This window comes from Rhea americana, unplaced genomic scaffold (assembly GCF_003343005.1).
Source record: "Rhea americana isolate MKP2758 unplaced genomic scaffold, rheAme1 scaffold_2, whole genome shotgun sequence".
Lineage (NCBI taxonomy): Eukaryota > Metazoa > Chordata > Aves > Rheiformes > Rheidae > Rhea > Rhea americana.
Window position 1 is genome coordinate 15,255,144 of NW_028186149.1, and position 15,535 is coordinate 15,270,678.

The 15,535-nt window shown below is 38.2% G+C and overlaps 1 protein-coding gene across 1 annotated transcript in view; it reads right to left on the minus strand.

Moving 5' to 3' along the window:
- Positions 1-15,535, minus strand: part of ABCA4 (ATP binding cassette subfamily A member 4) — a 73,359-nt gene that overhangs the window by 36,624 nt on the left and 21,200 nt on the right. The window contains exons 12-16 of the mRNA XM_085303725.1: positions 10,858-11,063; positions 9,847-10,023; positions 6,707-6,929; positions 4,723-4,944; positions 2,449-2,653 (exon numbers count right to left, since the gene is read on the minus strand). Of these exons, the coding sequence (XP_085159851.1) occupies positions 2,449-2,653; positions 4,723-4,944; positions 6,707-6,929; positions 9,847-10,023; positions 10,858-11,063 (1,033 nt within the window). The remainder of the gene's footprint in view (positions 1-2,448; positions 2,654-4,722; positions 4,945-6,706; positions 6,930-9,846; positions 10,024-10,857; positions 11,064-15,535) is intronic.

Sequence of the window (15,535 nt, forward strand, 5' to 3'; positions counted from 1 at the left end):
GCAGTCACAGCCTTGCATATGAGAGGGCCAAAACACCCACCAAGATTCTAGCAAACCAAATTTTATTTGCAAATTTTTCTTGGACAAGAGTAAAATAAATAGAAAATATGCAATCTGATTGGCCTTAAAATTTCTCAAGTAAAATGTGGTTTAAGCTGCCTACTACCTAGGGACAATTTTAATGCTTACCAACTAGGCAGTAGCTGCCAAGAAAGATCCTGATTGCTTAAGATAGAATCTCAGCCTCACTCAGTGATTTCCTTTTATGTCCCACTTAACACTTGAGAGTCTCCATGAGTGAAAACCTTGTTGTATTTTTGTTTACAGCACTAGGCCTGACTTCACAACTGGCAATAAGCAACTAAACAGAAAAAGATTGTAGCTGATACTTCAACACACAGCCTTTTCCAGGAAAAATGTCAGAATAATCCTTTTATCAAACAGAAATGGGATCTATTGGTCACCGGTTAATTCTGTTTTGAAAAGTATTATCAGTTCCCATTAGGCCAGATTCAGAGCTAGTGCAAGCCAACACTTCTTTCTTAGACTATATTGATTTATAGAACATAGGGATCTGAGTTGCTATATTTAAAACTGGCATCTTTGTGAATCCAGATGTCTTGTGTTACTTATTTAAAATAAGCAAAGGGAATTTGTGATGCTAACTGGTGGGTGGATAGTTTTTCTACATTAAAAGCACTGTTTATGAAGCTGTCTGTTTATTTCTAACTTATCAAAAATATCCTGTACATTAAGCAACTGTACTCCCATTAAAGCACACAAACATTCTGTCTGCATCTATAAGCAGTTTGCCTTGCACTTTTTACGGATTGGATTACATCCCTTTGAAGCAGGTGGCTAAAACAACTGCTAACTCCATTATAGAGCAGAATACTTAAACAGCAAAATGACAAGTCTGCCTAAGGGTGGCTGGATGCAGAGAAAACTTGAGCACGAGCTGAACCATATGGTTCAAAGGATTATGAGGTGAACTTGTATATTAAGCTCAAAGACTACAGCATTGATTTGGTAGAGCTGTGTGTGTGAGAGAAATGTTATGAGATACTCCACAGAAACAGAGGAGCATAAAGCCAAGGAGACACTCAGAGCAAATATTGGGAGGAACTGAAGTCACTGAATAAAGCCCTGGGAGACAGTACTGTTGTGTAAAGTGCTGGCTGAAAAAAAGACTTGGAACTGTGTGCAAAGAAACTCTTCCCTGTTGTTTAATTCCTGTTGTGTTTGTAGAAATAAGACATTATCCATTCTTTATAACTAAATAGGGTTGCAACAGGGACTTGTCCAAACAGGGATTATTAGGGGAGTTTCTGTAAATTCACTTTTAAAATGAATTGTATTAAACTTTTTTGTGAGGACACATTTCTTAACTCGGAATTGCAGAGTTCACTTTGGAATAGAAACGAAGCAGACTTGAGGCTGTRCTTTAATTCTGAAGGAAAACATCCTAAGAGATCTAAAACAATGTAACAAATCCATACCTTTTCTTAATTTGGATTAACTATCCTAAGCGACATGGGAAACAGAAGCATACCTGGCCCATCATCAGTTTTCTTTCACAGCCGAGAAAATCTGCAAGCTCTCAAATTCTGAGTAACCACTCAAGAAAAAGAAAAGGGAGGGGGGAGAGATCTTGCAGATAGCCATCTGCCAAGAAATACATTCTGGAGCTGCAATTCACATGCGGGAGTAGGAAATTAATGAATTAATGAGAAGAAAGCTTCCTCGCTTGTGAAGCAGATTAGTCTGTATTTAGTATTACACTATAACCATAGCTAATAAGAGGAAAGATAATTATTTGACCTATAGCAAGATAAACCATTTTCTCATAAAGAAAGCTCCAAAACTTTGCAATTGGTAACAAAGAAAATCCTTTTGTGAACTCAATTCTAGAACCAAGATTCTCTTTAAGAAATTAGTTCTCTTTAAGAAATTTAAGAAAAGTTCCACCTAGTAACTCTTCCAGCCACCTAGGATACACCATATGTTTTATTCTTTAAAAAACACTTGGCCTAATGTGGCCACAGTACATTTGTGAACTAGGGCTTTTTTCTGTATTTTCAAAATGTCTGGATGAGGATGAAAAAATCTCACTAGAAATGGTTGGAACTTCTCAAAAGTTGTACATAAATATGTACACAAATTGGCTTTTTTAAAATTACATTTTTGACAATTTATTTTTTATTTAATTTTTAAAACAGCACCAGAAATTTTGTCTTCCTTCTTCTTTCCATTCTTCTCCCCTAAAATGGGGAGAAAGAAAAAGAGAAAAAAGGGAAACCCTTAATAAAATAGTGATGCCATGCTGGATCAGAATCAATCTACCATGTCAAAAACCCTGTTTCTGATAGAGAAATACTCCAACACTGATTAGGCTAACATGACTTACATCARTTACCGCTACTTTATATGAATAAAAAATTGACATACCTGGAAAAACATTATCAATGTACCAAGAAAGTATTCCATACAGAAAAGCATCAAAAAGCATCATTTTAATGGAAAATAGAAAACTATATTCATCTCCTTCCAAGGGACTGGTTCTGATGTTACCCCACTGTAGACCAAGACCTTGCTCTTCGTAACGTGACAAATATTCTGTGCCGAAACCAAAAGCTACTTGAGAAAGTAAACTCTGGAATATAGAAAAAACAACATGATATGAAACAGAGGAAAAATTCATAAGGCAAGTACAAAATAAGATTGTCTTTATGGAGTGGACTGTGGAACTTGATAATATATAGGACTAGAATGTCTAATCTTCTGAATGACGACAATTCTAAGTTGCATTTAGTCATGGAAGACTGAATTCAACCTTGCCTCTACTTCCTTTGGCTATAAGGGAAGCTTCAGAGGTTGTTCTTTTTCCCCTTAGTATTTCTGCTTTGTAAATGCTAAAGATGAATCTAGCAGTTTGCAGTGTGCACTTTGCCTGTGTTGGAGAAATAAAATCTTTCTTCGGTGTATGAAGCACGACCAAGAGCATCAGTTCATAGGAAAATAGCAGAGGCAAGAGAGATTGACAGCAACTCCCAGTGAGGTACTGTCATAACATGCTAAAACAAGTGTTTGTTTTTCAGTAATCATTCATTGTACAACCACTTTACCTTTCTCTAAAAGGTTTCATTTTTTCTTCAGCCTCCCACCCACCTAGGCACAACCCTCCCTCCGCCCCTTRTAGTTAGCTCTTCCTCAGAGAGTAACTTCTGAACAACAAATATAAGACCAAACATACCAGGAACAGAGGAAACATTCAGAATTTCTGGTCAACAAATATCCTTTCTCACATTGTTTTATACCTCTGACTTCCTTCTCGTTTAGGATGAGAAGAGAATCAAACTCTTCTTTCTGCTCAGATTGTATGGCAGTTCCCAGATTTCCTCCCAAATCAGGATCTGTCAAATGCCAGCCTCATTTTCTGACTTAATGACAGGATTGAGTCTGGCATTTTATTGCCTTTATCTGTAGAACTAGAAATGTTATATGCTATATATATGCAGTTAGAAATCTGATTCAAAGCCACATTTATACTTAATTACAACTGTTAGAGTAACTTTTTCTTTTTGCATTAGATTTCCTAATGCAAGAGATGACAGCACTTCTTTTACCTAGGTTGTTAGAATGCTCAGTAGAGATGGATCATTCAAACCTCTGCAACTGTCTGACTCACTGGGCCACAAAAAAATCAGCATGAATGAATCTGTAATTCAGAGTTTCATTGCAAAACAGAGCCAGAAGTTTCCAGCTCCAGTGAATAGTTAAGTATTTTATATACRTAATGGAAGAGAGAACCAACAAGGAAGCATTGCATAGGAAATGGCCTACAGCTTCTTAGATGGAAAGCATTTCCTTTAGCCTGAGGAAGAGAAAACTGAGGGTGGATCTTATCAATGTGTACAAGTACCTGAAGGGAGGGTGTCAAGGGGACGGGGACAAACTCTTTCCAGTTGCATCATATGACAGGACAAGAGGCAATGGGCAGAAAYTGAAGCACAGGAAGTTCTGCCTGAACGTGAGTGGGAATTTCTTCACTGTGAGAGTGATGGAGCACTGCACTGGACCAGGTTGCCCAGAGAGGTTGTGGAGTCTCCTTCTCTGGAGATACTCAAGGCCCACCTGCATGCAACCCTGTCTAACATGCTTTAGGTGACCCTGCTGAGCAGGGAGGTTGGACTAGATGATCTCCAGAGGTCCCTTCCAAYCTTACTGATTCTGTGATTCTATGATTTGTCAGAACTGTAGCACCTGGGTTCAGATCCTCATTCAAAATTCAGGCAAAGGAGGAGTGTGAGCCTGTGCTTTTTCATTCTTGGAAATTACCCTACTAACTAGGTTATAGGATATGAGGAAAACAACTGCCCCCATATTCTGACTTCCCTTTGTATTTATTAAACATATTAGAACTTAAATTTATTTTACCTTATAGGAAGTGTTTTAAACTTTGAGCATTACGCCAATTTCCCAACCTTCAAAATACAAAATACATTTTGTGGTATATTCTAAAAGGCATGAAAACATCTCTCAGTGACTAGGTTCACTGAAGGCTTACTCACTTGCAATCTCTGCTTGATAAGAGATGACATCACTCAATCAAAAAAAAAAAAAGAGGAGGAAGGAGTGTGTAGTGCTTTGTTACTCATATATGGACAGAACAGAAACAGTGTGGAAGACACAGAGACACCATATAATCAGAGAAAGGCTTACAGCTAGGATCTTCAGATTAACAGTCATGTGGTCTTGCCAGACAAAGCAGACAACGTGGGGTAGGTACAAAGTGAAGTAGATGACTCCACTGCAGGCAGCTGCCAGATTCGCTTTGGAGAAGAAGGTGCTGAACAAGAAACACTGCATTATGGTGGCTGTGATAAACGTCAGTAGGAATAGAAAGAAGAGAGGTGGACTGCTATATTGTAGCACTTGGCCGCACTGTAAGCAAATGGAAAACAAACACATTTAGAAGTATTGCCACTTTCTGAACTAGCAGAAAGGGTCTGAAGCAGCACTGACATGTAATCTGCAATGAATAAGCCAGCCTACTTAGTATGGTTTCTAACTCTTCACTAGGTAACAATGCTTTAACACCTATGGGCATTACAAACACAAAGCCATGATCTGACTTTATTCCTGCTCTTAGCTTATGATTTCAGATTAGTACTATAAGCTGCACAGCTCATATTCATATTTGATGACTGTATTTAGCTCATAACTGATTGAAGACAGACATTCTGTTCATGTCTTAACACACAAATGGCTCCGAGCAATATGTGCCTGCATGGAAATTCATATACTTTAAATAAAGCCATATCTGAACTGTCATAATAGATTTTCATTGATCTCTTCATATATTGTCCTCAGATCCCTTGTTCAATATGTAGGAAAGATGACGTAAGAAAACATGTCAGAATGCATTAAAAAGAAAGCACTAACAAAAAATTATAAAGCATTATTTTCTGCATCTAAACAATGCTCAAATTTTAGCAGGCTATCACAACTGAGGAAACCAGGTCTATTTTCCCAGAGCTCCTTTTGTACTAAATAGTCCACTGTGTGAACTTTTATTGACCTTTTTTCTTTAGAGCTTTTGTAGATTGAAGAAAGAGCATGAACCACAGTTTATTATTTATTTACTCCTAAAAAACAACATTATATAAATAGTTCACAACATTTTTGTACTATCCCATTGGGACTGTGAAGTTGATTTTTTTTTAATCAAAAGTAATGCTACAACCTCTCATTAGAATGTATTTATATCACACAAAGGTGCCTCACAGAGGCATAGTGAAATTGAGGAAGGCAAGTGGATTATAGCTATAACCACATTCCTCACTAGTATTAACTACTTCCTGATTTTTAATTAAACCAGTGTAGTAAATAAAGTAGGGTTTTCTCTACCCACTCAAGCTGTATCAGAACAACAACAACAACAACAAAAAACAGAACAACTCACCAGGGCCAGTTGATTAGATGGAAAAGACTGAATCCTAATTATGCATTTATAACAATACTAGTTCCCCATGTTAGAAGAGATATCACAGCATTCTTTCCTATCAAAACGTCACAAATATATGTAACAATATAACTAACAGTTGCCAGGAGAAGCTGGTTTTCAGCTAAGAGAGATGAAAGGTGGGCCATAAAGACTAAATCCAAACTGACATAAGATGTTACAAAAAATTACAGCAATTCTAAGTCACAGGATAGACAATTTTTTTTTCCAAGGCAGAGAAGGATGTGTTCTGTCCTCGCAGCATCTCTTTCCTTTGCAATAGTGCCATAGTATAAGTGAGCACTGAATATAATACATGGATCAAACAAGGTAAATTACAAGATTAGGATTCTTCAAAAAATGATCATTTCTATTTAAAGCTACAATTCTTATTTACTGGGAAATCTGCCTCTTTCTACAGGAAATACATTAAACAGAATAATCAGCTTGATGTATTGTTCTGTGGAGGATCTCACAATAAATCTCACTAGCAAATTTATCTTTCCGACTCTGCCAAGTGCTAATTCTGTCATGAGGTCTGCTTACAAGAATGTGCCTGCTATGTGCTGTGATCAGGCCACCAGCTGTTTCCATCTCCCTATGAATGGCTACTATTGTTTCTCAACAGCACACTGGTACCAGCCACACAAACACAACTGTGAGTTTGGGAATTTCTGCTGTCATTCCCGTGGTAATCCTTACCATAATCAGCACTGTGAGGAGGAATGTGCTCCCAGCCATCATGATGAAGCTGTCTAGGAACCAAGTGCACCAAATCACTCCACTAGTGATGCCCCTGTTCTTCATAGCTTCTTTCAGACGCATTTCCTTCTCCAGCACTATACTCTTCACAGTCATGGAAACTGAATAGATCCAAGCTAGCACCATGAAGATGGGAAAGGAGCGGTTTAAGGTGATCATGAAGCTACCCAAGAAGAGAGGAGTAAATGAAATTTAGGTAAAACAGAAGTGTTAAGATGAAAGGCAAGAACAAAAAGGAAAAGTGTGGAAGAACCGTTTATGCATTTATGAAACATAGGATTGGAAGTTCTCAGTCTAAACATTGAGAACATGATGTTAAGGGACTTCAAAAGCAACCTAAATATTAATGAACTAGTTGTTGCTATCCTCCCCTGAGACAGATAACTGTTATTCCCATTTTACAAAAAAAGTTTTATAAGGGTTGCAGAAGGCTACAAAACATGTGGTGAGGCATGGAAATACATCTCTCTTCATAGTGAATGGTCATAATGGTTTTACTATAATGTACAAAGAGTATTTTAGAATATTTGCTAACAATCTTGGAGTGTCATTGTCATCTTGCATTCTTAAGATTAATTGACAAAATATGTATAAACGACATATTAAAAGCACCACATGCTGCCAGCAAGACTGCTGAAATTCATGCAAATCATGACTTTGGAATTTTCTTGGAACTGCGTTGTATGGTACCACCTCCAAAATGGCAGTGATGGGACAGACTGCTGTTGGTGGCCCTCTATGTACAGTGAGAAAAGTACTGCTCTCTTCCTCCTTCCTTCCTCTGGACTCTGTTTGCACAGGCTCCCTTGCGAAGGATTGCACTGTTGGAGGCGAAGAGAATTTGGAGGTGAAAAAGTTAAAAACATCTTGTGCTAGTTTCAAAACTGCAATTTTGAATGAGCTTACTTTAATAAGCCAAAATAGGCTTCCTTTTTTAAGGGTCAAAAGCTAAGAGCTGCTAAAAATTAGGAGCAAAAAGCCTTCCGATTCCTAATTCTGAGCCTTATAGATCTACCTTTTTGTTATTGCCAAAATAAACTGAAAATCTTTATTTTTTTCCACTAAATTTTCCTGCAGAGCAATCTGGCCTGTAGAAACCAAATCATAGTTTTGTGGAATGGCTTGGAGGCTTGAAACACACTAGTTTTCCTTTTGGTGGAGCCCACAATCTAGTGCTAGGCCACGCACAGCACAATGTATATGTTTACCATGATTACGCGCTTGCTTCATTTGCGCAGGCTCTCTGCAGAGGCCATTACTGGGTTTGGATGTCAGCCCTGAACTGTAGTGTTGCTGCTGCAGGCTTCAGAGAGCTTTTGCACAGGCAGGGTTTCTGCCCCTGCAGTATTCTCAAGCAGTCAGGAAGTAAACAGCAGACTTGCTTGTGTGACTTTTAGTCAGGTTAACAGATAACAGATGGGGAATGACAGGTCAAATGATGCATCTCTGCAATCTGCAATTAACTGAAGTACTAGCATTTACCTACACAGAACACACTAACAGAACTGTGAAATAATTTCTGTGGGACTATTATGAAGGAGTGAGACTTTCATGGAGGGGATTTATAGCAAGAAAGTTGAAGYAGCACAGTTTGCCAGCCAGTATCTTAGCACTGGAACAAGCACACTGTAAACAGGGAAGTGGCACCACTTCATATAACCCAGACTATGCATGCTGGTTCAGGCAATGTTAATGGAGGTCATAGCCTGCGTCCCTCATCATGAAATCTCCATACCCATGAGGGCTCTCTTTTCATGTTACAGTGCAACCAATTTTCTCCTTTAGCTTCCTTGTCCCACTTTTCACCAAGGAAGGAAATTCCTGGCACATGCAATAGTGAGCTACAGCTATAGTCCTGGAATCCCTTGCATTTATGTGAGATTTAAGGAAGAAATCAGTCAACTCATAAAAATCCATGGGCTGGAATTAGCAAAAAGCAAGTTAGAGAGGATTAGGTTATTGTTGAAAGCTGTAGTAGCATCCACAAGGGAAGGAAAAAGGTTTCTGTTAACAGAAATTAGTGGCATGCATTGCAGATACTAGTCACATAGTTATAAATGGAATCAGGTATAGGGATGCAATTAGGATTATAGAAAGAAGAAGTTTCAAGAGCCTAAATTGTCTTGGGAATCTGCAAGGTCTGCAGTTGGATTGTTGTCTTCAAGAACTAAAACCTAAAGCTTTGTTTGAATATCGGTATAGCTAGATTTAAACAAGAATCGATTTAGCGTTTGGTAACAGACTTGGGGAGCCTGGGTTATTGTTGCATTCTTCAAGACTTACAGAGATAGCAAGAGATACCAGTTCCACTGGGACCAATATTTTATGTTCAGTTTTGCTTTAGGAAGTGTTAGAAAATAATTAAAKTTGTAATTAGGAATTAGGGAAAGAGGCTTAGAACTTTTTGATGGATCCTGCACAGTTAACAGAAGAAAGTAGAGTTTTGGTTCTAACACTGGTCAATGCTTTGTGTTCAGTTTTGCTGGAAATACTGGTTATATGCTATACAAGTTTAGAGTTAAGTAAAAGAACTTTTGAAAAGTTCATGCTTTTGCTGGATTCTGTGTAATAAACAAGGATAGATCCAGAGGTGACATTGTTAGGGACCAGTGCGTTATATTTAGGTGTCCTACGGACAATGGATTCTCAGGTATGATTAATGTGAAGTTTGAGGTTAGGGTCACTGTTGTTTGGAAAGTAAGGCTTAATGAGATCATATCTTTTTTTTTTTTTTTTTTTTTTTTTTTTTTTTTTTTTGATTTTGTGTGAGATGCAAAATCAGGAAGGCAGCTCTTAGGAGTAAGGGACTAGTGTGCTGTGTTCATTTTCGGTCTGGACACTGGTTGTCTAGATACAACAAAGCCAAGGTTGAGACCAGGGGCAGGTTGTGGACAAAGAAAGCTTTGGGGAGTGCTAATATGCTCATCTATTGGTCTTGCATGTATGATTTAGGACTGGAGCTAGAAATGGTGTTTGGGAGTATTAATATATACATGGAGGAGATTTATACTCAGACAGTTACAGTAGCACAACAATCCAAATATTCATGAAAATTAAGGCTATAAACTGCTTTTACTCACACATCATCCACAAAACATGGATATGGCATTTGCTGCAAATAAATTCCTAATGGCACTTCAGCGTTGGTCTGGGTCTTTATAATCCCATGCTCAATCATGTCTTGGAGATATGCAAAGCCTCCCCAGATGTAACGTAAGTCATCCACAGGATCGGCTCTTGGACCAGGATCCCAGTACCTAAGAAGAAAATCCATGTGGAAATTACTTGGGTAAGCAGTAGCTGGTGAGGGGTGGGGAGGGGCAAATCTTAGACTCTAAACTTACAGGGGCACTACCTGGAGTTGTCCTTTTCAGATTTCATGCTATCAGAACACATTGCATGAGAAAGTAAATGACTTGGAATGTACTTTTATTTCCTTWAATTTTCCTCTGCGCTTACCCAGAACAGCAATTTTGGCCCCAAATTCACCTAAATTAATCATGCATCAGAGTAACTGTTCTGGAGTAGAAATAACTTTATTAAGAATACAGTATACTTGGAGAGTAAACTGGAACAGCTGGAGTGGAACTACCAGACACCATTAAATCATTAAATCTTTCTGTGCAGACAAGCTTGAGAAATCATTTTTGCTATCCCTTTAAAAAGTGAGTCCCCCAAGTCTCCTCAGGGGACCTGAGGAGAAAGAACAGAGGAGTTCTGCTGTCCAAGGGGAGGAGAGCTGGGTCATAATACACATGGGACTTCCTTGCTTGTCCCTCCCAATGACAAAGCCAATTAGAAAGTTTAGAAGATGAACTCTTGGAAGGTTACTGAACACATTCTGAGCAGAGTCATTTTCTTTGCCATGCATCCATGTACCTACCCACTGCCTGACCTAACTGCCACAGAAGTGGCACAACGTATGTCAGTGAGACATAGGTAACTGGAGATGGATTCTGCTCTGCATTATATACTAAATATCAGTGAATCCAATTTGATTTCATGCCTGTATCCAAGGCAGGTTGGAAGGTCCCTATGCATGTCATATTCATTTGACAGCAGATAACAACTAACAAGGAACCATCATCCACCTATCTTTGATTTTGTTTGTTTTCTCCACTGCATCTATGTTCATCCGAATCTTGTATTTCACATGTGGTGGAAGACTGTTGGCTCTGGGTTCTATGTCAGGAAAAACCACACCAGCCCAAAATTTGTTTTCTTCTAGCAAATGAAGAGCTTGACGAGTCAGCTGGGTTTCATCAAGATGGCCTTCAAATTTATCCAAAGTTAAGCACTGCAAATAATCACAAAGAGAACAACCCCATATGAATAAGTTAGCAGGAAATATACATTAAAGCACACACTGGTGGTTGACAACAGGAGAGAAGGTAGGTTTATCTGAAATAGCTGTCATTTTCAGATTCAAATGCTTATGCTGAAGCTACCGAGATTGAAAGTTCTCTCTCCTCTCCACCATGAAGACTTCCCCTTCTAAGCTTAAATCTTATGACAAATTCAAAGCATACCAACATTATCAATCCAAGCTTAGAAACAACATTCTCCTTAAATGACCTGTAAACCTCAGATTTAGCTTTAACATYGTCAATGAGAACAGAGGGAACAATTTTGAAAGAGGCTTTTGAAAACTGCTCCTAAAACTAAGTATCTTAATAGGAAGAGGGGAGAATGCTAAATCCCCCCCTTCAGCCCTATCTGTAATCAAAAAGAGCTCTCCTCTATTTAAAGTAGAGCAAAGACTGAGTTATCTTAGGCATTATGATAAATTTCTCTCAACTCTGATTTTTTTTTTTTTTTTTTTTTTAAGAAAAAAACCCTCTGCACAGTCTGGCCTTTGAGAGAGTTTTGGGAATCAGACTAGGGAGCTTTTTGAAAACACGAGCCTTCAGAGAGGCAGAAAAATGAAAAGTAAATATATACACACACACATATATATGTGTGTGTATATATATATAAAAACCCAGATCATTCTAGTATCTCTTCTCTGGCCTGATAATACCAGTCTAATAACAGAATGTCCTCAATGTACAGATGAGTGAAAAAATCTGGCCCTCTGGACAAAGTGAAGAAGGCACACTACCGTGGCTACTCTACCCCATTCTAGTCTTAGCAGTGCTATAAACAGTTCCCAGTAACACTGTTTGGTTTCTCAGACTGTCTTGCAAGTGCCTATAACATTATTGACTCTTCTTCAGATACAGTAGCATAACATTATCTTGATCACTAGGGCTGTAAATCAGAAAAATCTTTTGTAGTGCCTGCTCCCAGCTGACAGAGTGCTATGTTGGGCTGGCTGCCTAATGGGGCCAAAGTAATTTCCTCATCCTTCCCCTATAAATCAACTTTGATTTAGATGTTAGAGAAGAAATGCAGGCCTGCTGTACTGATATTCCTATTAGCATTAAATTCTCAGATGCCTAGTTTATACACCCTGTGCAACAGCTCAGAATTAAACCGATCATTAGATTTAAGGTCCCTCAGAAGGGACTTTTGYCTTCATCTAAAACTGGTGCTAACATTGTGGGTGACCACAGATGGCTTCCTAGAATTACAGCCATTAAAACCTTATATCCACTAAGGCAGGAGCTACTGTTGCATTACAAGCAAGACAAGGCAAATTCGGATGTGCCTGTACAAAACACATAGCCAGTACTAGGTTGAGCAAAAGCTATGGTGCCACTTTCACTAAATAGATTGAACAAAATAAATTTATAAAATATATTTCAGCTGCTGTAATCACTCAGCCATCAAAATGTGAACTATCACTTGGATTATACTGGGAATGTTCCCTCAAAAGGACAAATAACTGAATCAGAAGGGCTGAAATTGCAGCACCGACTAGGTCCTGGTATAAGGAACTACCTTCACAGTCTGTTTACAGGAGATGCAATTAACACAGCTATGAAATAATTTGGCCACAATAACTTTTTGTTACTCTTGTTGAATCAAAATACTGCCTTCCCCCTCCCGCAAGTTTTGGGACATTTTTTTTTCATCCTAGGCAATCCCTGAGTGAATAGCAGGGAAATAAAGGATGACTGCTCTGCAAGTAAAGCACATTAGCCATGGAATTTGCTGAAAAAATTTTGTTAAGTGCTGCGCTGGCAGATTACAGCATAAATTTGATTCTTGAAGTCTCTTAGTTGTTTAGGTATTTTAGTTTTAGTATATTATTTAATGTCAGTCAGATAGTCAATTGATCTTACTAATACTGTGTTCCTATTGAATTCTGCCGTGTGATTAATCTGCTGGCTTAAGTTAACAAGTTCCAATTGGCTTAGTAATTAAAAGGTGGTTTTAACCATCACAGCGAACTGTCTTCTTTCTTTGTCTCCACCATTATTGTCAAGTGTGCTATTATTAATTCATATATAAGACACTAAGTCACCAAAATATCTAATCCTTTCTAATTTACCCCATTTTCCTCCTTTTTAACAGGCATAAGACAAAGTTTGGAAATTCTACAAATGCTGTCATCAGTTACCTGGAAAGTTACAGTCTTATATTTTTATCTCTGGCTTCTTCACTCCAGAATTAGCAAGGCATTACCAGACAATAGATGTATTTAACCCCTAGATTGACTGAGAAAATATATAACTATCTCACTTCATAAAATACCAGGAGGTTAACTTGTTTGATCTTTAATGGGCAGAAATCTTTAAAGACTCCTTTGTTTAACCTTTCCCTCTGATAAATCATGCTTTATTTTTTTTTAATTTGAAGTGTGCTTGTTACACTTTCAATTTTATTATTCATTTCTACTGATGAGATTCTGATAGCTCATCTCACAGCTTAATGAGATCTTTATGGAAATATATTTTTAACTGGCAGGAAAACAAAACGATACTTAAATTGACAATTATTATTTTGTAGTTTTGACTGACATAGCATCCTTCTGAGCGTTTTGCTTCAAACTTTTTGCAAATATTCATTCTCCTAATGGGCTTTATGAAATTAAGCTATATAGAATTTTATCTCAGAAAGGAAAATAAGGCAAGAAAACTTTCTGGCTTGTAGGTTAGAAAAGAATTCAGATTAGACTGACAGCTCAGGTCATATTAATTTTCTCTTTTTTGGTTATGTTTTATCTCTCATAGTTAGTGAGTTCTGGAACTGGTTTAGTTCTATCCACATTATCAGTGTTTCTGTAGTTTCAAGTCCTGTTGCGTTACTGTGTCTTCAAAACATCTAGATGTGTTATTTACAGTTTATTTGTGATGAGGTGGGCTGGAATTCAGTTTAAGGTACTTGTGTCAGCTGCAGGAGAATTCATATAATTCTCCACAGGAATTTGTGGGAATGGCACTGCATTTGTGGAATATTCACTGCAGAACGACAGCGCCTAGACTTCTCTGAGCAGCAGTGTAGACTCTTACCCAGATGTCTTGTCAAGGAAGCAGCAAGGACTAAAAACACAGAAAAGAAGTGCTTATGGGTGCTCTGTGTAAGTTAAAAGAAACCAAAGTCTGTACAAAACCCAGGCTAACACACCAGTGTTGCAATAATTCAGCCCATTCAAAAGCGAAAAGAGATTTAATAATGTAGTCTACTAGCCAAGAGTTAGAATTTCCCTAACATTAATTGTATTAAAAATAAATGCCGAAATCTCTCTATAGGCTTTCTTCAGTGAATTGCAACAGTTTGTCCCTTTGTAAATATCACTGTATCAAAATTCATTCTTCTTCCACTTTATTTCACATCTTGTCCCAATTACTGTTTAGTAATGTAAAATGTCCCAGTGAAGATGGGAAAACCAAAACAAATTTACTAAGAACAGGGCTGGAAGATAAAAACTGAAGTGAGTATTAAAAGGGGCTTTGGTAAACACCGCAAACAGTTTAGCTGTTGCACTGCCTGAAGCAATCAAAGGGGAGGAACACGAAACTCTTGGACTAGTGAGGAAAAGTAGCAACTGTATAATGTCTGGGATCCTCAACTGCAACACAGCTTACAGCACAGAAATCTGGAGTCTCTAAAGGCTGATGCTGGCAGCACATCTCCTCATTGTATACTGTGAGCTAGAAGTGTGTGTGTGTGTGTGTGTGTGTGTGTGTGTGTGTGTGTGTGTGTGTGTATGTGTGTGTGTGTGCGTGCGCGCGCGCGTGTGTGTTGGGGGGGGGCAGTTCCTAGAAAGGGACCTATTTGCTCCCTTTGTGCTTGGTGCAGTGTGACATTCTCAAATGCTAATAACTCTGTGTAAACATCAGACTTAAAAGAATAAGCTCATTACAAACAACTACGGGGCAAGATCTGCTACTAGCAGGTATAGTTACTGCCCTGATATTGTGAATGTTGCAGCACTGACCTGCAGCAAGCAATATTGTTTCACTCAGTTTGAGTAAGAAATAATTCTCCTAACATGATGTAAAACAGCATCAAAGGACTTATTAGAGCTTTGTGCGAAAGCTTTATTATTCCCTCTTGTAGCAGCTTTAGGATGGCAAAAAAACACACAGTGCCTGCCACGTTGCAGGGAACAGATGGTCTTTTACACTGAACTGGACTGGAATCAGTAGAGTTGGACTTGGTCAGATACCCTACAGCTAGTAGCAACTTTCTGTGTAAGCTTGAGGCTCAACTTATTTAATTGTTAAATGATAATTAAATACTTACTTTTCTTTCAGAGATGTTGTAAAATATATTTAACCTCTGTAAAGTCTCTGACCTTCAATGGGAGATACTAAATGCAGAATCCACACATATTGTCAACAGTAATAGTTAACTCTCAGAGCCAATCTGCAACATAGC